General features: G+C 42.3%; 1 protein-coding gene across 1 annotated transcript in view; it reads left to right on the forward strand.

Moving 5' to 3' along the window:
- The window catches only part of DCBLD1 (discoidin, CUB and LCCL domain containing 1), a 45,986-nt gene extending 29,819 nt beyond the window's left edge, over positions 1-16,167 (forward strand). The window contains exons 7-15 of the mRNA XM_041424026.1: positions 2,356-2,396; positions 3,660-3,875; positions 4,942-5,066; positions 6,601-6,748; positions 6,827-6,943; positions 8,422-8,512; positions 9,526-9,575; positions 11,135-11,254; positions 13,727-16,167. Coding sequence (XP_041279960.1) covers positions 2,356-2,396; positions 3,660-3,875; positions 4,942-5,066; positions 6,601-6,748; positions 6,827-6,943; positions 8,422-8,512; positions 9,526-9,575; positions 11,135-11,254; positions 13,727-14,244 — 1,426 coding nt within the window. The 3' untranslated portion in view covers positions 14,245-16,167. The remainder of the gene's footprint in view (positions 1-2,355; positions 2,397-3,659; positions 3,876-4,941; positions 5,067-6,600; positions 6,749-6,826; positions 6,944-8,421; positions 8,513-9,525; positions 9,576-11,134; positions 11,255-13,726) is intronic.
- Positions 16,168-22,941: the final 6,774 nt, after the last annotated feature.

Here is a 22,941-nt window from a genome sequence, read left to right on the forward strand (position 1 = left end):
GAAGCAGTAGGCCTGTTTATTAAGAAAATAGAGCAATGCATTTTGTACTTTAAAAAATCTTTTATAAGAGGTATCTACAGAGCTGCATGGCGTCCCTATTCTGCAGTACCTACACACTGAAAGAAAATCCTGGAGATGAGCCAGTGCCAGCAAGAAAAAATTGGTGCTTGAGCAGCAGTGCCTTAAGAGCTTTTTGGATGCCCTTAAATAAGAGCTTGCTCAAGCTTTTAAAATCTCATTTATAATGGATTTCAGTATTAAGGGTTCAAATTATTTAGGGACTTTAGCCGAAATTGACCTCATCAAAAGCTGCTGCTGGAGTGCATCGAGCTGTTTAGTGTTGTGTTGTTAACATGGAGTTATGTCTTGCTCACCCAGCACTCTGCAAGGGCTGACCTTGGCCTCCCCGCTCCATCTCTCAGTGTGTTTGTTGGGCTCCAGCATGTGTGAGGTTTTCACTTCCCATGACCCATGTGCAGACCTGCACCCCCAGATGCTGTAATGGAGCCCGAGTGGCTGGATTTATTGGGCAGATCTGATAGCCCAGTGCAAATACACAGGGAGGGTGCTGTAACATGGCCTGGCCTGTGACTATACGTCTGCACATGTGGAATCGTTTGCCTTTGAAAATGCAGGAGACCGTGTGCTTGTCAACAGTGAAAGATGAAATCTGGGGTTAACCTGCACTGCTTAGGAGAAGCTTGCTTGAGACCAGCTCTGGCAAAAAAAATGAAAGGCGGGATCCTGAAGTTTGTCAGGCAAATGAGGAACATGGAGTGATACCCTCCCTTAGAGGACAAAGTGGTACCTGTGTGACAAAATTCCAGCAGACACATTAGGAAACTGATGAATTACCACTTACTGAATTGGCTTGTTCTCTTTAGTGAATTACAGTAGAAATTTATCAGCTTGATTTCATAGCTTTGTGGACCTTAGAAATGCTAACCTCCTCTATTTGCTAAATTTGCAGTCCTCTATTTGAAAGGGTTCTGGTTGACTTTTTTTCATTATAAGTATGCAAGGAGCACTGTGATGCTGTTTTGGGTAGGTTTTACTGATTACCTAGGTATTTATTTTCTTCTTTTCTCTTGAAATGAATTGCTTTGCATTCACTAAAAAATCAACAACTATTTTGGCTGTGATGTGAACTGGTTTGAAGTGAGCAGAGTGCATCTGATTGCCCCTAAGGATTGCCTGTGGGGAAGATGTGGGAGGGAGGGCTTGTGTTTCCCCTTCTAGCTACTCAGCTGCCTACATGCCCAAATAAATCAGCTCCCACCTAGAGCTCTGAAGGGCTTCTTTTGCCTGTAGTCATTAGTTTTCCCTCGGTGACAAAAAAAGGCAGTGTTTTTATTGACCTTGACATGGGTCTACTTCCTTGTTCCCCATTTGCAGTGCATTCAAAACATATAGCCCTGCAAAATATATAACACCCTGGTAAGGCTGGAGACAGTAGCTTGGGGGAAATTTTCCTGGCCAAAACCAAAGAAAGGGGAGCCTAAAAGGGAACTGTCTCCATGCTTAGTGCAGAAGTTGTTTTACTGCTTAGTCACGCTAGCCAAGGCTTTTCAAAAGGGACCAGTGATGCATGGAGCTAATTGAAGTGACAGTGGAGGGGGCAGATTTTCAAGAAATCCAAACTAATTTCATATTAAAACCCTGGCTTTTCTTTTTATAAGGCAGCCAGTTGGAGTCATTGCTTCTGGAATGAAACCTCAGGGGCATCTCTTTGGCAATTAGAAAGCAGCTCCCTGAGAGGCCAAGGAAAACTCAGCTTTCCCTCAGAGTGGTGATTTTATCTTGTACTGCATTGTGCAGGGCTGTGTGGAGTGGCCCAAGGAATGGCTTTTCCCCTGAAGCAAAACAGTCCATGTCAAAAGGAGGAAGAAAAAGGGATCCATAGATGTGGTTAATGGAGCATAAAGAACCATTCCTGATGGGAGATGCTGGCCATGGTTATAACAGAGCTAGTTTCCACCCAGATTAAAACAAAGAGTTTTCATCCCACTTTCATCCTATGACACACCTGTAGCCCAAGCAGGAATGGCCAGAGCTAGTGTGGTTTAGTCTTCATCAAGTGTAACTCTTTCACAAGCAGCCAGAGTAACAGGGTGATGCAATGGGAAATCACTCTAAAGCTTTAAAAAATGCTCAAAACCATTTAAAAATTACCTGAACGAAGTCACAGTGAGAGACGCACTTGAGTGCTCTTAAGGGGGTCAGTATCCAGCTGGCAGAGAAAGTGGCTGTCTGGCCAGAGATATTTTACTGGATAAACAGTGATTCTGCAGCTCTACCTCAGCACTCCTGTGACCACCTCATGAGAGGCTGAATTACCTTTTTCTTTTCTTACAGTGGTTCTCTGTCAGATAAGCGATTTACATTTACTTCCAATGGTAAGAAAAATTGTTTTGTTTTTAGCTATTTAAATATTTTCTGTAAAAGTTTTAAAAAATAATCAGGAGAATGTCAGGCTGTGTCTAGGAGGATATTTTAGGATAACAGTTTTTTAAAATTGGCAAGTGAATAAAAAAATTGAAGGGATCTGAAGTGAGCTAGAAAAAAACCCCACAGAATATGTGCGGTCATACGCACATAGATGAGAAACAGAAATAGTATTCTGCTGTTACATTTCTGGTGCCAGCATATGAAAAATGACAATCAGATAATCCCATTTTTATGTACTTTAGGCCACAGAAAATGAAAGCAGTTTTTCTTCAGACATTTGTAATTTCCATCTTCATCATACAAGCAGAGAAAGAAAACATAGGAGAAATGAAAATGTATTTATATTGCACTGATACAGAAGGCATTTTTGTTTATGGCTTTCCACGATGCAAAACCCTCTTTTAATCTGTCAAGCCATTCATTTCCATAAAACACAGCAAAGAGGGGGGAAAGTTTGCATTCGTTCATTTGAATTATATTTCACTCATTTGAGATAAAATCATTTACTATTCTACTGAAAACTGTAGAGCATGTATAGGCCTTTGACTCTGCCAAGGAATTATTTTTAACTTCATTGAACCATATTCCACTGGCCTGTTTTCTCTGAAGAACCTTGATGTGCAGAGATTTTGTGGGTTCTTTGGTGGAGTTTGTAGTGCTTACCCACAGATATGATCTTCATGATATCACATCTTGGCAGCAGTATCAAGGAGCTTCTCTAATGAGTAACTTTCCTAGCCCTAATTGCAGGTGGGAATCATGAAATATTTACAGTAAAGTATTCCTCTCAGTACAGTGCCTTCATCTGTGATATGTTTTGTACAGCAGAATTAGTTAATGCCAATCTCAAAACATAAATATTATGTTTCAGAAGGAAAAATTTAAAAATAAAAAATGTCTTCACAGGAATGAGACAAAAGTGCAGAGATTAAAAAACTAAATGGCAAAAATAGCAGACGTAGTCAGAAGGTGTCATGTATGTAGGAGTTAGACTGGTAAAGGATTGGGACTGCAGCACACTGGTACTGGATCATACACTACAAATTGACTGGTAAACACCACAGCTAATGGAGAGCATCAGGCTAGCACTAGATTCAGCAATGTCTGACTTTGCTGTTGTGGGTGGTCTTCAAATGTTGCTAGCCTAATATAAAAATATCCTGTGAAAATGCAAAATAACTCCTTCTGCCTGTCTGTGTGGGGACTCCTAGGCTGCAACAAATCTCTCAGTCTGGAAGAGGGATTCCTCTCCAAGAGCCAGGTTACTGCATCTTCCTACTGGGAGGAGACCAATGAGTTTGGGCAACTACTCCTGTGGTCCCCAGACAAGGCTTGGCTACAAGTCCCGGGATGGTCTTGGGCCTCTAACCACAGCAGCACCCGCGAATGGCTGGAGATAGACCTGGGAGAGAAGAAGAGAATAACGGGTACGTTGCTCTCTGGTTTTTAGACTCTTTCAGCTGGAGAGGAAACTGAATGCAGCTGAAGAGCTGTAGTGCACTGATGCAACGTTTCTTTTGTTAAATGTAATGAAATGTTCTGCACTCAGGAATATTATTTTCCTGTTTAAAACAAGAAACTGTTTACAAGACTGGTCTTCCTACAAGGATACAGGATTGAACTCAGCTGTGCATATCTGATCGGTAAAGATGCAGACAGAACAAAATACACAGGGAGCAGTAGAGTCTAGGTAGATGACCTGGAATCAGTAAGAAACATGAAAGTCACAGCCTTTGAAACAAGGCCTAGGTGAAAGATATTCCTGTTTCCATCTCCTGGTTTAGTTGCAAAAATGTAAATTACAGTTGCTGCTAAAGATGTAAAGATGGCCGATACAGACCATAATATCAAAAAGCACTATTCATTTTGGAGTCACAGAATCACAGAATGAGTAAAACTGGAAGGCACCACAGTGGGTCATGTGGTCCAGCCTCAAGCAGGGCAATCCTAGAGCACACAGCCCAGGATTGCATCCAGGTATTTCTTGGATATCTCCAGTGAGAGAGCCTCCACAACCACTTTGGGCACCCTGTTCCAGTGCTTGGCCACCTGCACAGTAAAGAAGTTCTTCCTCGTGTTCAGGTGGGCCTTTCCATTCTGCCCATTCCCAGATTCTGCCCATGACCTCTTGTCCAGTTGCTTGGCACCACTGAGCAGAGCCTGGCTCCATCCTCTTGGCACCCTCCCTACTTTCAGGTACTGATGGTCATTGATGAGGACTCCTCAGTCATCTCTCCTCAGGGCTGAACTGCCCCAGCTCCCTGAGCCTTTTGTGCTCTGTTAAAAATATCCATTGGTCTAAGTTCACAATTTAAAACAGATTTCTATTCTTCACCCAAATTTTAAACTCAATTTCAACACAGTTTGAAAAATAAACTAACACCTTGAAGACCAAGTTTTCCAAATTGTTTTGGCTTCTGTGTTGGCATTTGGAAATGTTCCCTTGAAACAGGCACATAGCAAATGAAAATATTTCTTGCATTTTCTTAAAAGGGATTAAGACCACTGGTTCTGGATCCGTGAATTTCAACTTTTATGTGAAGACATTTACAATGAACTATAAAAATAACAATTCAAAATGGAGAACTTACAAAGGGATTCTGAGCAATGAAGAAAAGGTAAGGGAAAGTGGGAAGGGTAGGAAAACACAAAACAATAATGCCTATGCTGTCTTGACATTGAAGGGCAGGCTTTCACTGTCAAGAATGATTAGGAGTTTCAAACTTGTCTAGACTTGGGCTGTCTTCACCTGTGTAATTTATGGCTATGGAGTAGATAGTGAGCTTGTCGAAACAAGGAAGTTATCCAGGGATTGGTGAAGCTGTGGGACACACACAGGGAGGCATGTGTATGTCTGCACCCTTTTTTAAAAAAAGTGTTGTAATTGGAGCTGTACAGCAGCTGTTGGGACAAGTCCTTAGCTCAGCTCAGTGTTTGCCCCTGCCAGGGATGCTGTTGTTGGTATGGCACCAGCAAAGCTGAGGGTCAGCTCCAAAAGCATTCAGATGGTCAGTCCACCTCCCCCCGCCAAATGAAACAACCCCTCGGGTGAAGGGCAGAGCTGCTGGTGGAGTTTGTCTGGAAACATTTTCCCCTGAAAACTTCGTGGTTTCTTTCAAACAAAAGAAATCCCAAAAGCCTTCCTCCCTGTCCCTACAGTGTTCAAAGTCAGACCTCCACTCATCAGTCCTGAGGGATCTCAGCTTGCCTCAGGAGAAGGCTCTACCATCCTCAGGGCTGATGGCAATTTTTGAAAACTTGGCAGAGCTGAAGAGAGTTTTCCTGCTAGCTCTGCTTTTCTTGGCTTGCGTGGCAAGGAATTTCCAACATTAATGGTGTTAATATTTTTTTAAATGTTAAACTGAGGGGATGCTGGCCCAAAGAGTGACAAATCAGCCTAGGAGTGGGTGAACTGCAAAGGTTTAGCTATTTAAAATATGCAGGCTTGCAGTTTCCCACAGTGACTTGTTATATACAAATATCCTTTGAAAGTATTACATACAATCTTAGTTTCAGCTAAGGTGCATAACAGAACCTGTCCCATCAGAACCCTATATGGCCTGGCATTTTATCTAAGACATACTGAGCTCACTTCTCTGTCTCATCAGGGTTTTAAGTTTTCCTAGGTCAGGCTGAAGCATCTCCAAGAACTAATACTGCAAGGATGATTGTTCTGCACAAGGGGTTGAGCTGATTCTGGGTAATAATATATAAATGCAGTAACAACTATGTAGTTAATAGTCATTCTTCAAGCTTGATATAGAAAACTGACCATTTTACTAAAATGTCTAGAAATGATTCACTTCAAGTTTTTCCTTTTTATGTTTCTATTCACTATTTCCAAGAAAGGGTGCTGCAATGCTCTTAAATAAAAAAATGATAGCATTATATCAGCATACATTAAGTGGGAATTACACAGTATTGAAACGGTGATAATCTTTGTCCTCTGAGCTAACAGAAAAATGTGATCATCTGGCACAACTAAAAAGATTATTTCTTTCCAGAACTCTCAATTCCTAAAATCTTGTGGCTGAATCCCAGGTTATCAGTGTGTTAGTCTTAGGATGAAAATCTTTGAAGTTGGATGTCAGGAACACGTTGAAGAAAGAGAGTTTAAAGCAGGGCAGACAACGTGTGCACCTTTCGTTGCAGGTGTTCCAAGGCAACTCCAACTTCGGTGACGTAGTGCGCAATAACTTCATCCCTCCGATCGTGGCCCGTTACGTGCGGATTGTCCCTCAGACCTGGAACCAAAGAATAGCACTGAAGCTGGAGCTGATGGGCTGCCGGATAATGCCAGGTATGGGCACGCAGTGCACGGTGCCTCTAAAGCCCCCTGTGGTGCCCAGTGCCACTGATGCCCCCTTCTCTCTTGCAGCCAACAGTTCATTCACGCATTCCATGTGGCAGAAACCGAGTCAGAGCACAGAAACCTCCCTTGGAAAAGAAGACAGGACTGTTACAGAGCCCATCCCCTCCGAAGAAACTAGCTTGGGTAACACTACCTAGCACTGCATTTTCTCTAGGATTCATCATGTCTTCAGCCCAGTCTGAGTGAACTTTAAACTTTCTCACAAATCAAAACTTTTATTTTTCCTTCAGACTTTAATAATGACAGAGAGAAGAGGGAGGAGCAATAGGTTCTTTTTGTTTTAAGGCACAGAAAGAGATTGAAAGCCTTAATTTTCCTTGATGTGTTAAACATTGGGCTTTGGTTTCCCTGTCATATTGGTTGATTTGCCATGCTTGGTGGGTGGCTCAAGGGAATACAGTGAGCACTCAGTAGCAATTTTTGGGAGAGTTCTTCATCGCTCATCCTGTATTTTAGAATTTTTTAGCATGTGAAGCAGTTGTCTCTCTAAAGTGTTATCTTCTCTCCACACAACCATGACTCCTTCCAGAGCAAGTTTCCAGCTGAAAGCACATACAGTTGTGCCTGATTGTGTAATTAAAACACTCTTCCATAATGCCTATATTTATGGGGGCTCAGACAAGCTTAATTTGTGTGATTCTCCCTGAATTTGCAGCCTTCATCCTTTAATGTTGCAGAGCTAACTTCTTAGACTTTAAAAAGCAAACAAACAAAATTTGGTGCTTATACTGACTGTTTGGTGGGCTCCTAGCCAGGCAGAAATTGCCAGACCCACTGTACCAAATGCTACTACCCATTAGGTAGCTGAGAGTTGTAGAAATACCTCTGTGAAAAAACTAGTTGTAAGAAGCAATCAGTGAAAAAAAAAAAACCCTCTGAAACTGCTTGCCAAGAGCAAGCAAGCTCAGTTCATCTGTGCAGCAGTATGAGTAAACCATATCCACATTCACTGAAAATGAAATCTACTGAGATTTCATCTGCTAAATTGTAAATACCCTGTGGACACTTCTAGTGCCTTATTCTCACAGCTGGGAAGTGTCTGTAGAAACAGGGAATGGCACTCTCCTGACACAAGAGCCACTCCACTGCTAATTTTCAAATCCCTGCTCTAAAGCATGTTGTGTTAGGATTTAACAGTGGCTAAACAGGTTTTTCCCTAGGTTCCCTCATGGAAATCTTTGAACCGTTTTGACTGAAATGTTTCATCCAGTTCAGCATGAGCCAGCTACTTGGCATGTAAAATTGCAGTATCCTTTGGCAGATTTATAAGCAACTGGAAACAGAGTGTGTATGAGTGACTTTTTAAAAGTCATCTAGTGTGTAATAAGAAAGAACTGCTCTTTGTAAGGATGCATATAGATGCCAAGTCAAGCGTAACCCTTGAGAAAGTATATTCAACTATTTTGTTTCAACATTGTTCCACACAGCTACATGGCATCTTACCATGGCTGAGGATTGTCTTTTAGTTTTACAGTTATACATTTTCATGCTCTCTTCAAGAAGCATTCCTGCAGCATTACCCACCTTTCGCTGTAGTAAAAATTGCCAACTTTAGAGTAATTTACCTTTTAAACTTTTATCCCTTCTTTTTTCTCATACAGGTTTAAAGCTTACAGCTATAATTGTCCCCATCTTCATTGTGCTGTTTCTGTTCTTGTTCTCTGGAATTTGTATCTGCGCAGCCCTACGCAAGTAAGATACTGATTTTTGTCAAAGGAGGCATTTGTGGGTACCTAGATAGCATGTCCAACTCTGCCCTCTTTCCAGAGCCTCCTTACCAGGGAGCTGGGAATTGATCCTGTTTGTCAGTCTTTCTTCTAAGTAGAACTCAGTTGTCTCTGTAAATTGTATTTCTTGCTGTATGCCTCCCCTAGTCAGAGAAAAATGAAGGTAAAGCAGGTCAGAACTGTGCATAACCAACTGTTCACCCTACGTATACCCACAAGCACTGAGGTGTAAAGCAGTCAAAGACAGGATAATTGCCACACCAAAGCCAAATAAAAATTCAGTGAAGGGAAGGAAGATTTGAGCTATCTATCTGGATAATTTTCTTTATTTTCCTTCTGTTGTGTTTCTGCTTCCCAGTCCCTTAAGTTAGAGCACTTAACCTAGCAGGCTGGAAGCAGAGTTCAGCTCTGTGGAATCACACACATGCACTGGTGTAAGCAGCTAAGTCTTAAGCTATTTCATCTCACAAGACTGAGGACTGGAAGAATCACTGCCAGCTGTGCTTCCTGCTAGATGCCCATTCCTATGAACCTGCACTTGCATGTCGAACCAGGAAATGCTTCTGTCAGCAGATGGGGATTTGGAAGTGTAAGCAATACTCTGGTGGTGCTGCTTCGTCACCAGTGATACTCAGCTCTGCCCTGGATTCCCAGTAAATCTATAAAGTAGCCAAGGAATTCAGAAGAGCAGACCCAAACACAGCCCAGAGTGACACATCTAGACATAGACACATCAAACTGATGAGTGCCAGCCCTGGAAATTTGAACACCAGCACTCATAACTTGTGCATAGATGGAGAAAAAGAAAATGTCAAAGTGCTGGTTTGCATGCCTGATGTTCCAGTAAACAACAGCCTCCAGGAACTTGAAGTGAAGCCTTGTCCCCAGCAACTAAATAAAAAGGCTCTGCTGGAGCTAAGGCATGAAGGTGAAATGCTGTTAGTACTGATGTTTGTGAACCCTTTCCTCTCCTCGCAGGCGAGAAGCCAAAGGACTTTCCTATGGATTATCCAGTACTCAGAAATCAGGTTAGTGGAGAATCCTGCACTTTGTCCTGTCCTGGCCACTGGGCCAGCAGGAAGGGGTTTATGCAACTAAGCATTTAATGCTTCTGAAATAGCATCCACATTTCCTCATTCAAATTCACCTCTTCATACAAGGGAAACAGCAAATGATAGTCCCACTTGTGTCATCCTAGCACAGTGCCCTGAGAAACAATATAATTTGGTTTCTATGACAGAAAGGCAATTAACAAAAGATCTATTATACAGAGTGTAGTATAAATTAGCATGTAAGAGTGCTCCCAGGTGCCCTCCTTTTCCTTCCCACTTCCAAAATACCTATTTTGCAGAAAATTACTGCTTTTCTTTTCTTTTCCTCACAGCAGAGGGGATTGCCTTTCTCTAAGAGAGCAAGGGATAATAATTTTTTATGGCTTTAATATTTTCTTCTCACTGCCCTCCCTAGCTGAAACTGTATTTATAAAGCCTAACAACAGTGAACTGTATTGAATGAGGGATTGGCTTGAGCTCACTGCTTTAGGAGATGACTACAAAATCCCGATGAAGTAGTTTCTTTGTCTTGCTTGATAATGTTTTCTAGAGTGGAGTTCCCATCAACCTGGCAGTTGGGGTGTTTTTCCTGTCCAGCCAGGTCTGTAGAGGAATATCCTTCTGAAACTCGGCTTTCCATAAAAAACCCAAACCACTGAGCACTTCATATGTCTCTTGACAAGTCTCTTGCAATAGCTCAGCTCCAAAATTTCATCCCTCGGTAGGTGCTGACGTCAGTGAAAGGAATGCTGTTACCCACTGCAGCTCGCCCTCATTAGAAAATTAATTTGTACTTAACATCATATTTGCTAATATGATTTTTCAAGGTCACATCATAATCCTTTCTCACTTGCTAATGAGGACAAATCCCAAGAAATTGGAGATAGCCTCTTACCCAGTCAGTTCATTTGTTGTATGTCTGCTTCATAAATCAAGCTTCTAAGCCTTTGTGAACCAGGCTTGGGGCTTACAAAGCTGTGAGTCAAACTCACCTCTCCCCAGACCTCCTGGTGCAGGCTCCAGCAAGTCCCTGACACTGGGGATCTTTTCTTTTCTGTCTTACAAGAATGTTGTGAGAACAAGCTAATTGATGAGTGCAGGTGCTCAGATACCAATGAATCTGAAGCCACACTACTGAAAGCCACAATCTACTGAAGCCACAATCTACTGCAAAAGGAGAAATTTTAAGTATTATTTTTACCACATATTCAATGCCAAAACATAACTGACTTAAAGTTGGTATTTTATCAATATACTTTGTTAAGGCATCACTGTAGGAACCTACAGAGTTTGAGCCCTTCTTGCCAAAAAATCTTATATAAACTTGGAAATCCCTGTTGATGATTCACTTCTTCCTTCACCCTCCATATTTAGGGGGCTTTTTTTAAACAAACAGCCCATTTTAGTCATGTTTTTCAACTATTTCAATATATTGACAGCAATGAGTATACTGAAAATTAAACTTACTGGTAAGTCTTCTGATTCTAAGCATTTAACTGGCTGATAAGCCTTCTATTTTAATTTCTTTTTCACAGGTTGTTGGAAACAAATCAAGCAGCCCTTTACCAGACATCAGTCAACTGAATTTACCATCAGCTACAATAACGAGAAGGAGACACCACAAAAGCTGGATCTGGTCACCAGTGACATGGCAGGTAAGAGCTGCTCCCCTTCAGATGCCTCCCTTTTGCTCTGAGTGCACAGCCAGTAACAGGGAGAGGGATGGCCCAGCAATGTGACAAGCTTCAGCTCTTATGAAAACTGAGGCCCAGGAATAGATTTATTTATGTTCATCCCAAATGTATAGTGAAGCAGCTAAATATATTAGGGAGGGAAAGACCCACTGTTTTGAAATTTTGTTTTTGTGGAGTTGTTGGAAAACTTTCCTGACTCTGAAATAGTTGCAGCTGAAGGTAATGATGGAAGGCACTCAGGCATGGATGAAGTGCAAGAATGTGCCTAGGGTAGGATTGCTTCCCTTTGCTGACTAATTTTTGTGTTTCTATTTAAACACGAGTGTCTCTGGAAATGGAACAAAATATTATGCCCCTTGCTGCTGATCAAATAAAAAAATTACTTAGTTGGTTTAAGGTGGGATTTCATGCCTAGATGGAAGTTGTGCTCAGATCCCTGTGCAGCTTTCCTGAACTATCTGGGAGATGAGGCTTCCTGAAGAGGAGGCAGGGAGGAAGTAAGCTGACCATAGCACTTCCTCCTGTGCTACCTTGGCTCCAGGTTTAGATAGAGCAAATCCCAATAAAAGAGCATCAGTACTATTTGCATCCCAAAGGGATGATTTTTTAAGTCCTCTTAGCACATCTTATCCCTGCCTAGTCCAGTCTGTCTGGTAAGGCTAGTGAGACCAGCCATTTCATGGGATCAGTGATCAGCAATCTTGAAGGAAGATTAGTTTCCTGTCTTTAGCCTCCAGACCTTAGAAATTCCTTAGAATTTCTTCATTGTGTTTGGCAGAGAAATACATTTTAAAAACAAATGGATGGTTACTGCAATTCCATATGGTGCTTCTCTCAATATCTTTCAAAGACAGTTTCAATCCTTTATAGAAACTTTCAATATAAATATGCAGAGACCTATAAAGCAGCTTTAAGGAAAGAGAATGAATAAAGGTTGCTCACAAAATATGTTTTTTTGTTACCCTGGCCATGTCTGGGGAATCTTTGCTCTCTCCACCATCCCCTCCTGCTGTGTTTGTGGGAAGTTTGAACTCTCAGCCTGGCTCAGGCATATTCCCAGCCTTAGCATTTCACCTGCAGTCTCCTTAAAATTAAAAAACCATGAAATAAGAATGCAACCTAGAAATGTGCCATTTAATAATTTAATTGCAGGGAGCACTCAGTTTGCATATAGGTTATCATGCTACATGGAATTCCCTCACTTCAGACCCCCAGCTGCCTGCTGGTTCCCAAAGGCAGCCAGGAGGAAGCCGCGATGCTCCATCCTGAGCGAGATTTCTGAGGATGGCGGCAGCGATGCTGGGGAGCGCTGCACTACTTACTTAGAGAAATATCATAACACCTTCACCCTACATGCTGAAGTTTGGGACACAGCCAGAAACTGCCAAAAAGATTCACAGGACATATGGGATCGAATTCGACGCTCATGTCAGATGAACCGCGATGCCAGAACAGAAACCGAGCTAACTTCTTCACGCCTGCCTGAAAACACGATACTTTAGCAGTGTCATTTACTAGAGCTGTTCAGGCCACCCTTGGTATCTGTAAGAGATTGTCACCAGCGCCAAAGCGAGAAAGTTAGAACATTCACTTTCCTCATAATAGTACTGCTTGTTTTTTTCAGAAAACCTTCTCGTTCAGATCTCCTCACACGGCAGCCTGGCACCTACCTTAGCTGGAGGTGCAAACATGTGCTTCTTGAGGCCGTGTTTCCTCCATCCTGCTCCTTGCTCCTGCTCAGGCCGTTTGCCTTAGGCCAGCTGTATCCCTGCCATCCCCCTTGACTGGGTGACTGCCCAGTCCCTCCAGCAGCACCATTCCTGCTTCTCCCCCCAAGCTCGTCCCCCTTGGCATGCCTGCAGCCGTGCTGAGCTGGCTTAGCACATTTCACACTTCCATTGACTCTCTTGGCTGCCGTTTTGCCTAACTTCATCCTTCTTGTCAGTCAGCTGCTGTGAGATGCCTTTTAAATAAAGCCGGCTCGTTAAGAATCCTCTGGGCATTTTAATTGTTCCAAAAGTGGAACACTCATTTTGGAGAACTTCTTGCTTGTGGATCTTCATGCAATGTCCTTTGTCCAGTTTGGTGCTAATATTTTGTTGACCTCACTCTTTTTTAGGGCTTTCAAGTATACTTCAGACATGTTAATTTATTTGGGGAGGGTAGGTAGGAAAAGGGAGGGAGGGAGTAGAAAAAGAGGTGGCAGATTGGAGCTTCTCTGTGGAAGATCTTCTGCGATCTTCTGCAACTCTTGCTCGCTGAAGGAAGTTACAGGATCACTCCTGGGAAAAGGTTTCCTCACATCCCCAGTAACCACACTTTCGATACAATCACAGAGTAGTTTTTCAACAAAAAATACCTATCTATGCATAAGTACTATATACATAAGATAACCAATCTATGCCTTATTGAGCATTTCATGCTTCCTTTTAGATTATCAGCAGCCTCTCATGATCGGAACTGGGACGGTAACACGTAAAGGATCTACTTTTCGCCCCATGGACACCAAAGAGGAGGGAAGAAGGGGGAGTTCTGAGTTTGAAAATCACTATCACTGCCCTCACAGAGCTAACAGGCATGAATATGCTCTGCCCCTGACCAGCCAAGAGCCCGAGTACGCCACCCCCATCATAGAGCGGCACATAGCAAGAGAAAATAATTTCCCCCCTGAGAACGGCTACAACATTCCTGTCGCCTCATCTCAGATACATTCCCTTACCACTGGCAGCTTCTCCAGCTCCTGTAAAACCGACACCAGGAACGGAGACTATCAGACACCCCAGAGTGTCATAAACTACGACAAACCCAAAGTTAATGGTGTTCTGACCTCCGTGAGCTACAGCACAGACTACCAGAAGCCCCAGCAAACTGCTCTGGGGGGCGAGGGTTACTCCACGCCCAGAGACTGCCTAAAGCCCATAAGCCAGACAGCAATGACAGCTCTCTTGTGATTTGCCGAGCAGGAGCGGCACGGTGCGCCGGAACATCACCGCACAGCTTTCTGAAGTGAAAACAGAGTTTGGAGGACTCTGCTGTGGGAGGCAGAAGGCAAACAAGCCCTGTGTACATAATATTGCTGTCTTGCTGGGTTCTGACATCTGAAGAAAGCATATGCTGTTTATCACTGTTTATAGCAAGAGAGATGTTATCAGTGAAGACTGTACATCTTATTTTCTGTAACTGATCTCAGTGCTCCATTTGCAATGTGTGCAATTTGTACATAGCTTTTATTTAAGGAGAATTTCTTAGGTTTCCTTTTCACCTGGGGGTTTGAAAGGATTGCAGGAATGACTATTTAAGAAAAACAGCCCTCTTTTTCTGTCTTTATCTTACCTGCTGCTGTACTGGCAGCTGTAAATGGTGTATCTTATGGTTGTGTTGATTCATCTCCTTTCCTGTGATAGCTGAAGATAGGGCTGTAGTTCTATCTGGAAGGATAGAAGTTAAACTTCTTGCTGCATAATGTGCATGAGAGAAGGCAGCTGAGTATTTAAATACTGTGCTCAAACACAACTTCCCAGCTGCTTTTTTAGCAGCAATTCTCACAGGCTTGAATTTGATCTAGCATACAAGCTGAGCCCATTGAACTTGCAATTCATGTTAGAAAACAGGTAGAAAGGCTGAAACTGGTTTTGGGTTCAAGCCATGGTTATCACTCCACAACAGGAAAAAAAAAAAAAAAAAAAAAAAAAAAAAAAAAAAAAAAAAAGAAAAGAAAAAAGGAAAAAAAAAAGAAATCAAGCCAAAAAATCAGAACCAAACACCATATCCAATACCAGTTAATCTGGAGAAGTTATTTTAATTTTTTTATTTATTTATTTAGGAAGTGTGTGTGTAACCAAAATGTGAATTTACAGAATTTACAGCTGAGAATTCAATGCTGTTCAAGCCCTAGCTCATTCTTTTGCTGCTAAAACTGTAAGGAAATTTGTTCTTTGGCACAAAGCAGCAAACTTCCTGAACTCTTCATTTCTCCACTAGGTATTTTTCTGTCTTACAAATTTAGTGTAACATTTCTGTTAGAAGTATGTCAACGAACTGAAACACAGTGTGTGTATGGGTTACTGTTGCAGTTAAATCTGAAAGACAGCACATCAGCACTGTTGGTTTTGAATAGTTTTTCTTTTGCAGCTAATGTTTCCCTTAGTTCCGTTTTCAGAAAAACTTGAAAAAGCTTGGGATTGGGTGCAATGTATCGCACAGCAGCTGGCTCCTCTTTCAGCAGGGGCAGCTTTGGAGCAGAGCAGCTTCTGGTCATGACTGGGACCGTCCACTGCCCTTCTACCTCCAGTGCTTGGGGCATTTCTTTGAATTCAAAAGCGTGCCCTAAAATGTCAAGAAGCAATAAACTTCTGTGAAGAAAGAATGGTGCTATACTTAAAGCACAAGGTTGGGAAACGAGACCAGCAAAACCTGAGCTCTGGGAAAGCCACTCTTTGAAGGCCCTCCCTTTATTTCCTTGTTTATAAACGGGATGATTTGCAAAGGAGGCAACGAAGATTGATCGGTCTGTTCACAGAGTGCTTTCAGATCTCTGGGTGGAAAGTGCTGTCAGAGGACAGACTGGTTGCAGTGGTACTGCTCACAAATACTGCTGACTCTGGCCAGACGCGAACTTAAGGCGAGCTCTGAGTGGGTTCTTTGCATACCCTTGTTTTGCAGCCTCAGGTGGTGCCATTCCCCCATGCTGCCGCACCGTGCATGCGATTCCCGTGCAGAGGAGAAAGAGTCAAGGTAACCTCGTAGCCTTCCTGTGTTTGCTGTCAATACAGTTTCTGTGAAATGTCTAAAACACCTCAGGTCCTGAAGTGAAACAGCAGCAGCCTGTTTGTTAGACCGAGCTGGGCGGTGTTGTTTACCTTCTGTTGTTTACATGTCTGTGTAAATAAAGAACACTGGTATTTGTAAATCAGCCACACAGGCCTGCCACTTCACTCGGTGACTCGATTATCACTGCACGCCCACTCCCGCCACATACCCTGCAGGGTGACAAGGAAGCGTTCCTTACGCCCTGCAAAAGTGCCAGTTGCGCTGCTGCAATTCACGGCTCCAGTGTGACAGGCTAAAAAAAGATTCTCTCTGTGCCCCATTTAGCCCAAATTTTCTGTCCATAAGCTCTAGAAAAGAAGAACCCACTAACAAACTCCTGTGCCAAACCCCGCTGCAGGATGCATATGATTGAGGAAAGGATGAGGATGCCCTCCTGATGAGCTTGAAACCAATCCTCTGCCCACACAACTAATTAGCCTGACTTGTCACTTGACAAACAAGTCAGTAATCAGGCCTACTCCCCACCTAATGAGGCAGCTAAGGAACACAGCAATGCAAGGGCACCAGGCAGCAGATGACACCACTTGTATTATAATGAACTTTTTGCATATTTCTGCCACATGCTTGGCACATTTGCAGCATGGTACGAGTGTCAAAATCTTCTTGGCAGGATCTGCCCATTTCTGCTGTCATTCAAATCCATTTTAACACAGCTGATTTAGCCTAATGGAAAGTTTGGTCTCAATTTACACCTTGCCTTCATCCCCACCCCTGTAAAAAGTAACCAATAAACCTGCAAAGCTGGGTTAAAATGCATCCTCAAACATCTTCAGCTTCCCTTCACAGCGGCTTTGTGCTGACAGGGACAGAGGCAGCACATCTGGTCATTGCCGTGGTGCTTCATGGTTCACATCTGAGTGCTGAGCATGGTTAACACTAAAAGCCTTGGGCCTCTCCACGTTGCCCTAGGAAATTTTTAGCAACCCTAGCAGCAGATAGGCAAAGGAACTTCCTACCCTACATCTTTCTATCCCAATAGTGGTAGAGATACAAAATCCTGGTATAGGCATGAAAGAGGATTGCCTGAATCTTACCAGTGCCAGTGCCCATCCTCATGTGCATCCTCTGAATGGCTTTTTACATGCTGATACATCAAACTCCAGCTTGTCTGCATCAGCCTGTCCTCACTGCCAAAGCCAGATGCAGGTATAGCACAGGCAGCCTTATAAAAAGTCACAGGTTGAAAAACCTTTATTCCACAGTGAAGGTTAGAGTACGTGCCATTTTGGGATATTTCCACACTCAGAAGTCCTGTCAGCTCTGGATGTCTCTCCAGCATCTACAGAGATTGTGCGAGAAAAGAGTCAGATCCTCTGGTGAGGGGAGACTTTCAGTGGTGTTTTGATACCAAATTTCTTCCCCGAGCAGGCACTCCCAGTGGGTTGGAACAGAAAAGCCAAGCCAGAGTCCACAAGAAGGTTAAATATTAACTGCTCCTGGCACTTAGGACCTGCCTGTGCTATTGGTATTGACAGCAGGTCACTGACTTTGCTGGGAACAGGGGCAGCCCTGTAACTGCATGTCTGACCGAGGGAACCGAAGGAGGTGGCTCTTGAGGTAAGAAAGTGTAAAAAATGGTGTCAGCTACCTACAACTCATGCCAAAAAAATGTTAGCATGCATTTCCAGCTGGTGCCTTATATTTAAAACACAAAAAAATTTCCAAATAAAACACAGGAGGTTGGATTCTAATAATTAGAAGCACCTTGTGAATCCCATGGCTGATCTGCATCATTGGCATGGTTAAAACTGGGAAGATTAAGTTTTTAAAATAGACTTCCTTCAGATTTTTCCCACTGACTACCAGAGAGCTGGCAGTCCTTCACTCCATGGGCAGATTTTGGTGGAACCCTCTCTGAAGCACAGAATATTCCCTACACAGGATGGGAATATCAGGCTCTAGGTCCCAATACAGGAGAAGATACCTAACTGTACTTACCTGTTTGGCCAATCACTATCATTAAAACAAAAAGTAAAAAAATGAAGAGAGTTCAGAGAAGGGAGTCTGTTTTCTCAAAGCAGTCCTGCAGGATCAGATGCTCACTGAAAAGCAACCTTGTAGAAATCCATCTGTATTATTCTGTTCACCCTCTCCAAAATCAGGTAAGCTTTGCTCAGCAAGTGGGCCTCTTAAAGGCTCCCCAGCCTGTAATCAGGCCAGACCAAAGGAATGACAAGGTTATGTTGTGGCATTCCTTTTTCCTTAATATTTTCCATAATAAAAAATTGTGTACTGCCCTTTTCTTTCCAGTGTCAGCTATGATGTAAGTTTGTACTGACCTCCAGTCTACGCTGTGATTAGTACAGTGTGAAAGCACAATTTACCATTTCATTTGAAACTTATCAGTGTTGTTGATACCTATCCTGAAAATTACCCTGCCATAGCTTTGTGGGGTTAACAAGACTACCAGTGCAATGCCTGTGAATTATTGAAGATAGAGTGAGTTTCACAGAACATACTTATTTAAAAGGAAGGTGCCATTTCTGCACAATCAGTTTCAAACTTAAAATAGAAACCTCTCCTGAGGGCTTCCTTTTTTTGAAGCCCCCTTCCTCCCCCCGGTACAGTCCTACAATCCATTAAGGACACACGACAAGGAGTCAGATAAAGTATTTCTAAACTAGATAAAGACAAGAGGGAAGCCATCCTTAGTTGGAGAAAATTCCTGCTACCCATGATAAGGAGGATGCCTCACATCTAACTTTCTGTGCTATCTCATTGTATAGTCTGGACATGAGAATTTGGAGACTTTCATTCAAACATCACCAATTTCTTTAGGCTTTGGCTCACATTAAGTGGCTGTAAGTCCTGAGAAACCTTTGCCATCTACAGTAGGCAAAGGTTATTTAGTAACCTCTTGTCCTGGGCTGAGTTAATTCATTACTTAGACAGTCACAGCACAGCTACTGCTCTGCCATGTGACATCTAAGAGATTATCATCCTGTTTATTTTTGTATAGTCACAAGCATAAAAAAGAGAAATCCAGGAAGGAGACAACTTAATCAAGTTAAAGCACAACATATTTTTTTGCCATGGTAAAAAATGAAAGTCAACAAAAATGACACTGTAGTGTTACTAAGGCATTTGTGCCCTGAATAATCACCCTGAATAGACCTCAAGAATCCATAATTTTGCTTAGACACAGAATTTTAATAGACTTTACTGGAAAAGTTCCCTTGTATTATTAATGTATTAATAATCTGCATTTTTGGCTAACTCGAAGAGGAACAGTACCCTGAATATCCAGCACTTCCTCCTACTAAATCTGAGCTACCAAAAAGAATGAGAAAACTTACAAACATAATAAATTATTCAAAGCTTGTAACAGTCTCTCAGCCAAATCAGATGACAACAGACAATAATAGACTTTGAAAACACATGTATGTTGCCTACTAGAAAGCAGGCAAAAAGGTAGGGAGGGAGCCAAAATTGTAGGCTGAAGAGAAACACCAAGACCAACTTAAAACAAACAATACAGAAACACACAAATGGGTGATGTCTGAGCAGCGACAGGGACGTCATCAGGAGTCTTCCTTAATGAGGAGTGGAAAATAGGAGAGAAGATGGTGATGTTTGCCATAAAACAAGGGGAGAAAAGACCCAGGCAGTAATATTACCCACCACCCTGCCCATGGTCAGAACAATTTAACCCACTGAGCATATACTAGAAACCAGTCTTTGCAAATGTGTTTTGTGCATCTTAATTTCTCTGGCCCAGGCAAACACCATTTTGCAGATGGGTGAACTGAGATAGACAGATAAGCTGCCACCTGTCCAGAGCTATAGCAACAAATCAAACCTACCCAAAAATTCAAAGGCCTCTGAAAACACCAACCACAAACCTGTGAAAAGTCCTCTGTCAAGCAGGGAAAGACAGGGGCGATAAAGACTAAGACGAGCTAGCAGACCTCACTTGAAGAGGCAGCTTTTCTTCACATCTATGGCTAAGCTTTTTATCCTTAAGTGACACCATCTGTTCTGACAGACAGTTTTATAAAATTTGAATAAGGTGACCTGGATAAAGCATGCCTGTTATATGGAAATGCCGGTGTCATACGTGGATGTGGAAAGGTTGTGGATGGTTCACGCATCAAGCACTTTCAGCATCTCGTCATAAAAGGCCACACAAACCTTTTCTGACAAGCCACAACACAAAGCGAGCCATGCTTTTGATAACAATGCTGCAATAAGTTTTCTACTATCTTACAAAGACCTTGCAGACGGCATTCACACTCCTTTAAGTATTCATGTATATAGGTAACTTTTTAACATATGAAGTCATGGTCCATCCTCCCCCCTTTATAATACAACCGCATCACTGTACAAAGACCACCACCAAGGACATAAATAAGTCTCTGCTGACATACTGATCACCTGGTTAATGGCAACAAGCAAGGCCTGCAGACTGGACTGTCATTTGGTGGTCTCTGGAAAGGAGCACCAGCAGAGAAAAGACAATGGGGGGTCAACGTGAACTGACCTTCCTCTTTCTCCAACGAAGAAGCTTCTGTCTGAACCTGGACTAGAGCAAAACACAATTGTCATCTCCTTTTTTCCTTGTTTCTCCTCACCTGTCATGACTATGGGCAGTGTCTGTTCCAGCAAAGATTCCAGGAATGTGACAAGGGCTGATTCTGTATCACGGTTGAAGGGCACTGGTGAAGTGCAGGTAGGAGTATTTATGAACCTACTTGGCATCTCACTTCATGTTTTGTCAGTGCATTTGGTCCCTTCTTTTGGAAAGCGTTAACCATCCACAAACAAGAGATAAAACATTTCACTGCTTGTCTCTGAGTTTGTAAGAGAGCAGAGCACTCATTTTTTTAAAGCAATTGATGGGGAAAATCAAGTGGTTTTTAGCAAGTCATGAATGCAGAGCTGTACGTAATTATACTTGTCTGTGTTTATGAGTGTTTGGACATATGCTTCACTGATATAGAGAGGACAATTTTTAAGTGTAGTATGTGCCATCTGCAAACTACTTGCTACAGGATGTCAATTAAACTGGATGTTAATTATTTTAAGATTACATGTTTCTAGAAATAGCTCTAATGAATAAAGTTTTTCTATTTTTTAAAATTAAAAAACCCACAACCAACCAACCAAACCACAAAAAAACCAACCCATGAAACAATAGGTTCTGTTTCTCAAAGGTTCGTTAATGCTGAAGAATGGAAGGAAGCTGCTGCCCCCTCTTGGCACCACACACAAATGCAGGTACTTGCCCGGGAAAAGAAGATTCTGGTCACAAATTGCAATTATTAAGTAATAGACAAGTTTGGAAGTGGAAAACAGCATAAAAACTGACACAGCCCCAAGTACACTTGCCTACTTACTCAGACCATTCAAGATAACCCCATTAACTTAGTAAGATGTGGGGGTCATAATACATAGAATTGCAACATCTTTCATTTTAAAATAAAAGTAAGTAATACATGACCTGGACTTAAAATACCACTTCAAATAATACTTAAAGGAGGACCTTAATTCTGCTGGTTTCCTGAATTGCCTTGTAACACCCCACATCTCTCACAAATTAGGAGAACACCTAAACTGCCACACTGGATAAAAAAGGAAGATCAAATAAACAGGAAAGCCTGCAGCAGCACTCATTTGACAGCTATACAGAAATCCCCCTTTATCAAATACAGAAAGTCAATTTCTCTGTTCCAAGCCCAAACCTTCCACCCTCAGAAGGTGAGGGCACCCACTGAGGGTTTAAATTGCAGCACACATGGGGAATCCCTTCTGACAGACCCACAGATTACCATGCAAATCAAAAATTAAACCAAGAGGAGCTGGTGCATTTATGGACATAACTCAAAGACTTCACTTCTCCAAGGGGATCAGCATGGGCAACCTAGAGCAACCTTATTCCCTGACCTTTAGCAGAAGAGTCAACAGTGGCAAACTCTCTACAGGTTGCTCCAGCAGGGATTGAATAGGGACACTCCATTTCTTATTGGAAGGAAAGCATTCAAGTCAAGGACATTTCCAGCAGTGTAAGCCCAGTGGACCAAATTTGTGACTATTCCAGTTCAGCAGTATGACTTTTAATGCTTCCATTCCCCTAAAGAAATTGATGACAGACAGAAACACTTGGACAACAGCAAGTAACATTAGAAAAAATATTTTCACGGGGATCTGACTTATTTCATTCGACACAAGTAATATCTATGCAAATATTTAGACAGTTCATAGGCAAATTAAGATTTAATCAACAGGATTTACAGAGATTTACAGATATATTTGAAGACTAGCAGTTTTAACAGAAAAGTTACCAGCTGTCTCCGAAGCACCCCTGACTTCCAGCACTACAGGCAATCAAAACACGTCTGCGAATGCCTGTACTTTCACTCTACTTGTATTTACATTTTCCCAACTTCCTCATTGAGACCCAGCCATTGAAAACCAGGCAGCAGAGAGCTAATGGCCCCACAACTGATGCACAAGAAGCTGGGGAGCCAGCTAAGGCTGCAGAGCTTTTGCATTTCAAAAAGGAAATTTGAAGAAACACAGAGTGCCAAAAACTCTGAAGGGAAATGTGATCACTCTCTCCAGTAGAAAGTTAGAAAGAAAAGCTGTAACCAGTTCTCCTGGTATCAATACATGGACTTTGAAAATACCTCTCATAAGGGACTGGAAGAACATACTCCTGCAAGGCCTTCAAAACATTGGCAGCTCCAACGCTTAACCTAGGTACAGCTGGAAAACACAAGCCTTAGAACGTCAGGCAAAAGGCTGACAAATAGACACCAAGTAATTTAGACAGTTGATTGAATCAAACACTTGTATAGAGTGCGGAAAATTTACCCAAG

This window comes from Onychostruthus taczanowskii, unplaced genomic scaffold (genome assembly GCF_017590055.1).
Source record: "Onychostruthus taczanowskii isolate IOZ18803 unplaced genomic scaffold, ASM1759005v1 scaffold8, whole genome shotgun sequence".
NCBI lineage: Eukaryota > Metazoa > Chordata > Aves > Passeriformes > Passeridae > Onychostruthus > Onychostruthus taczanowskii.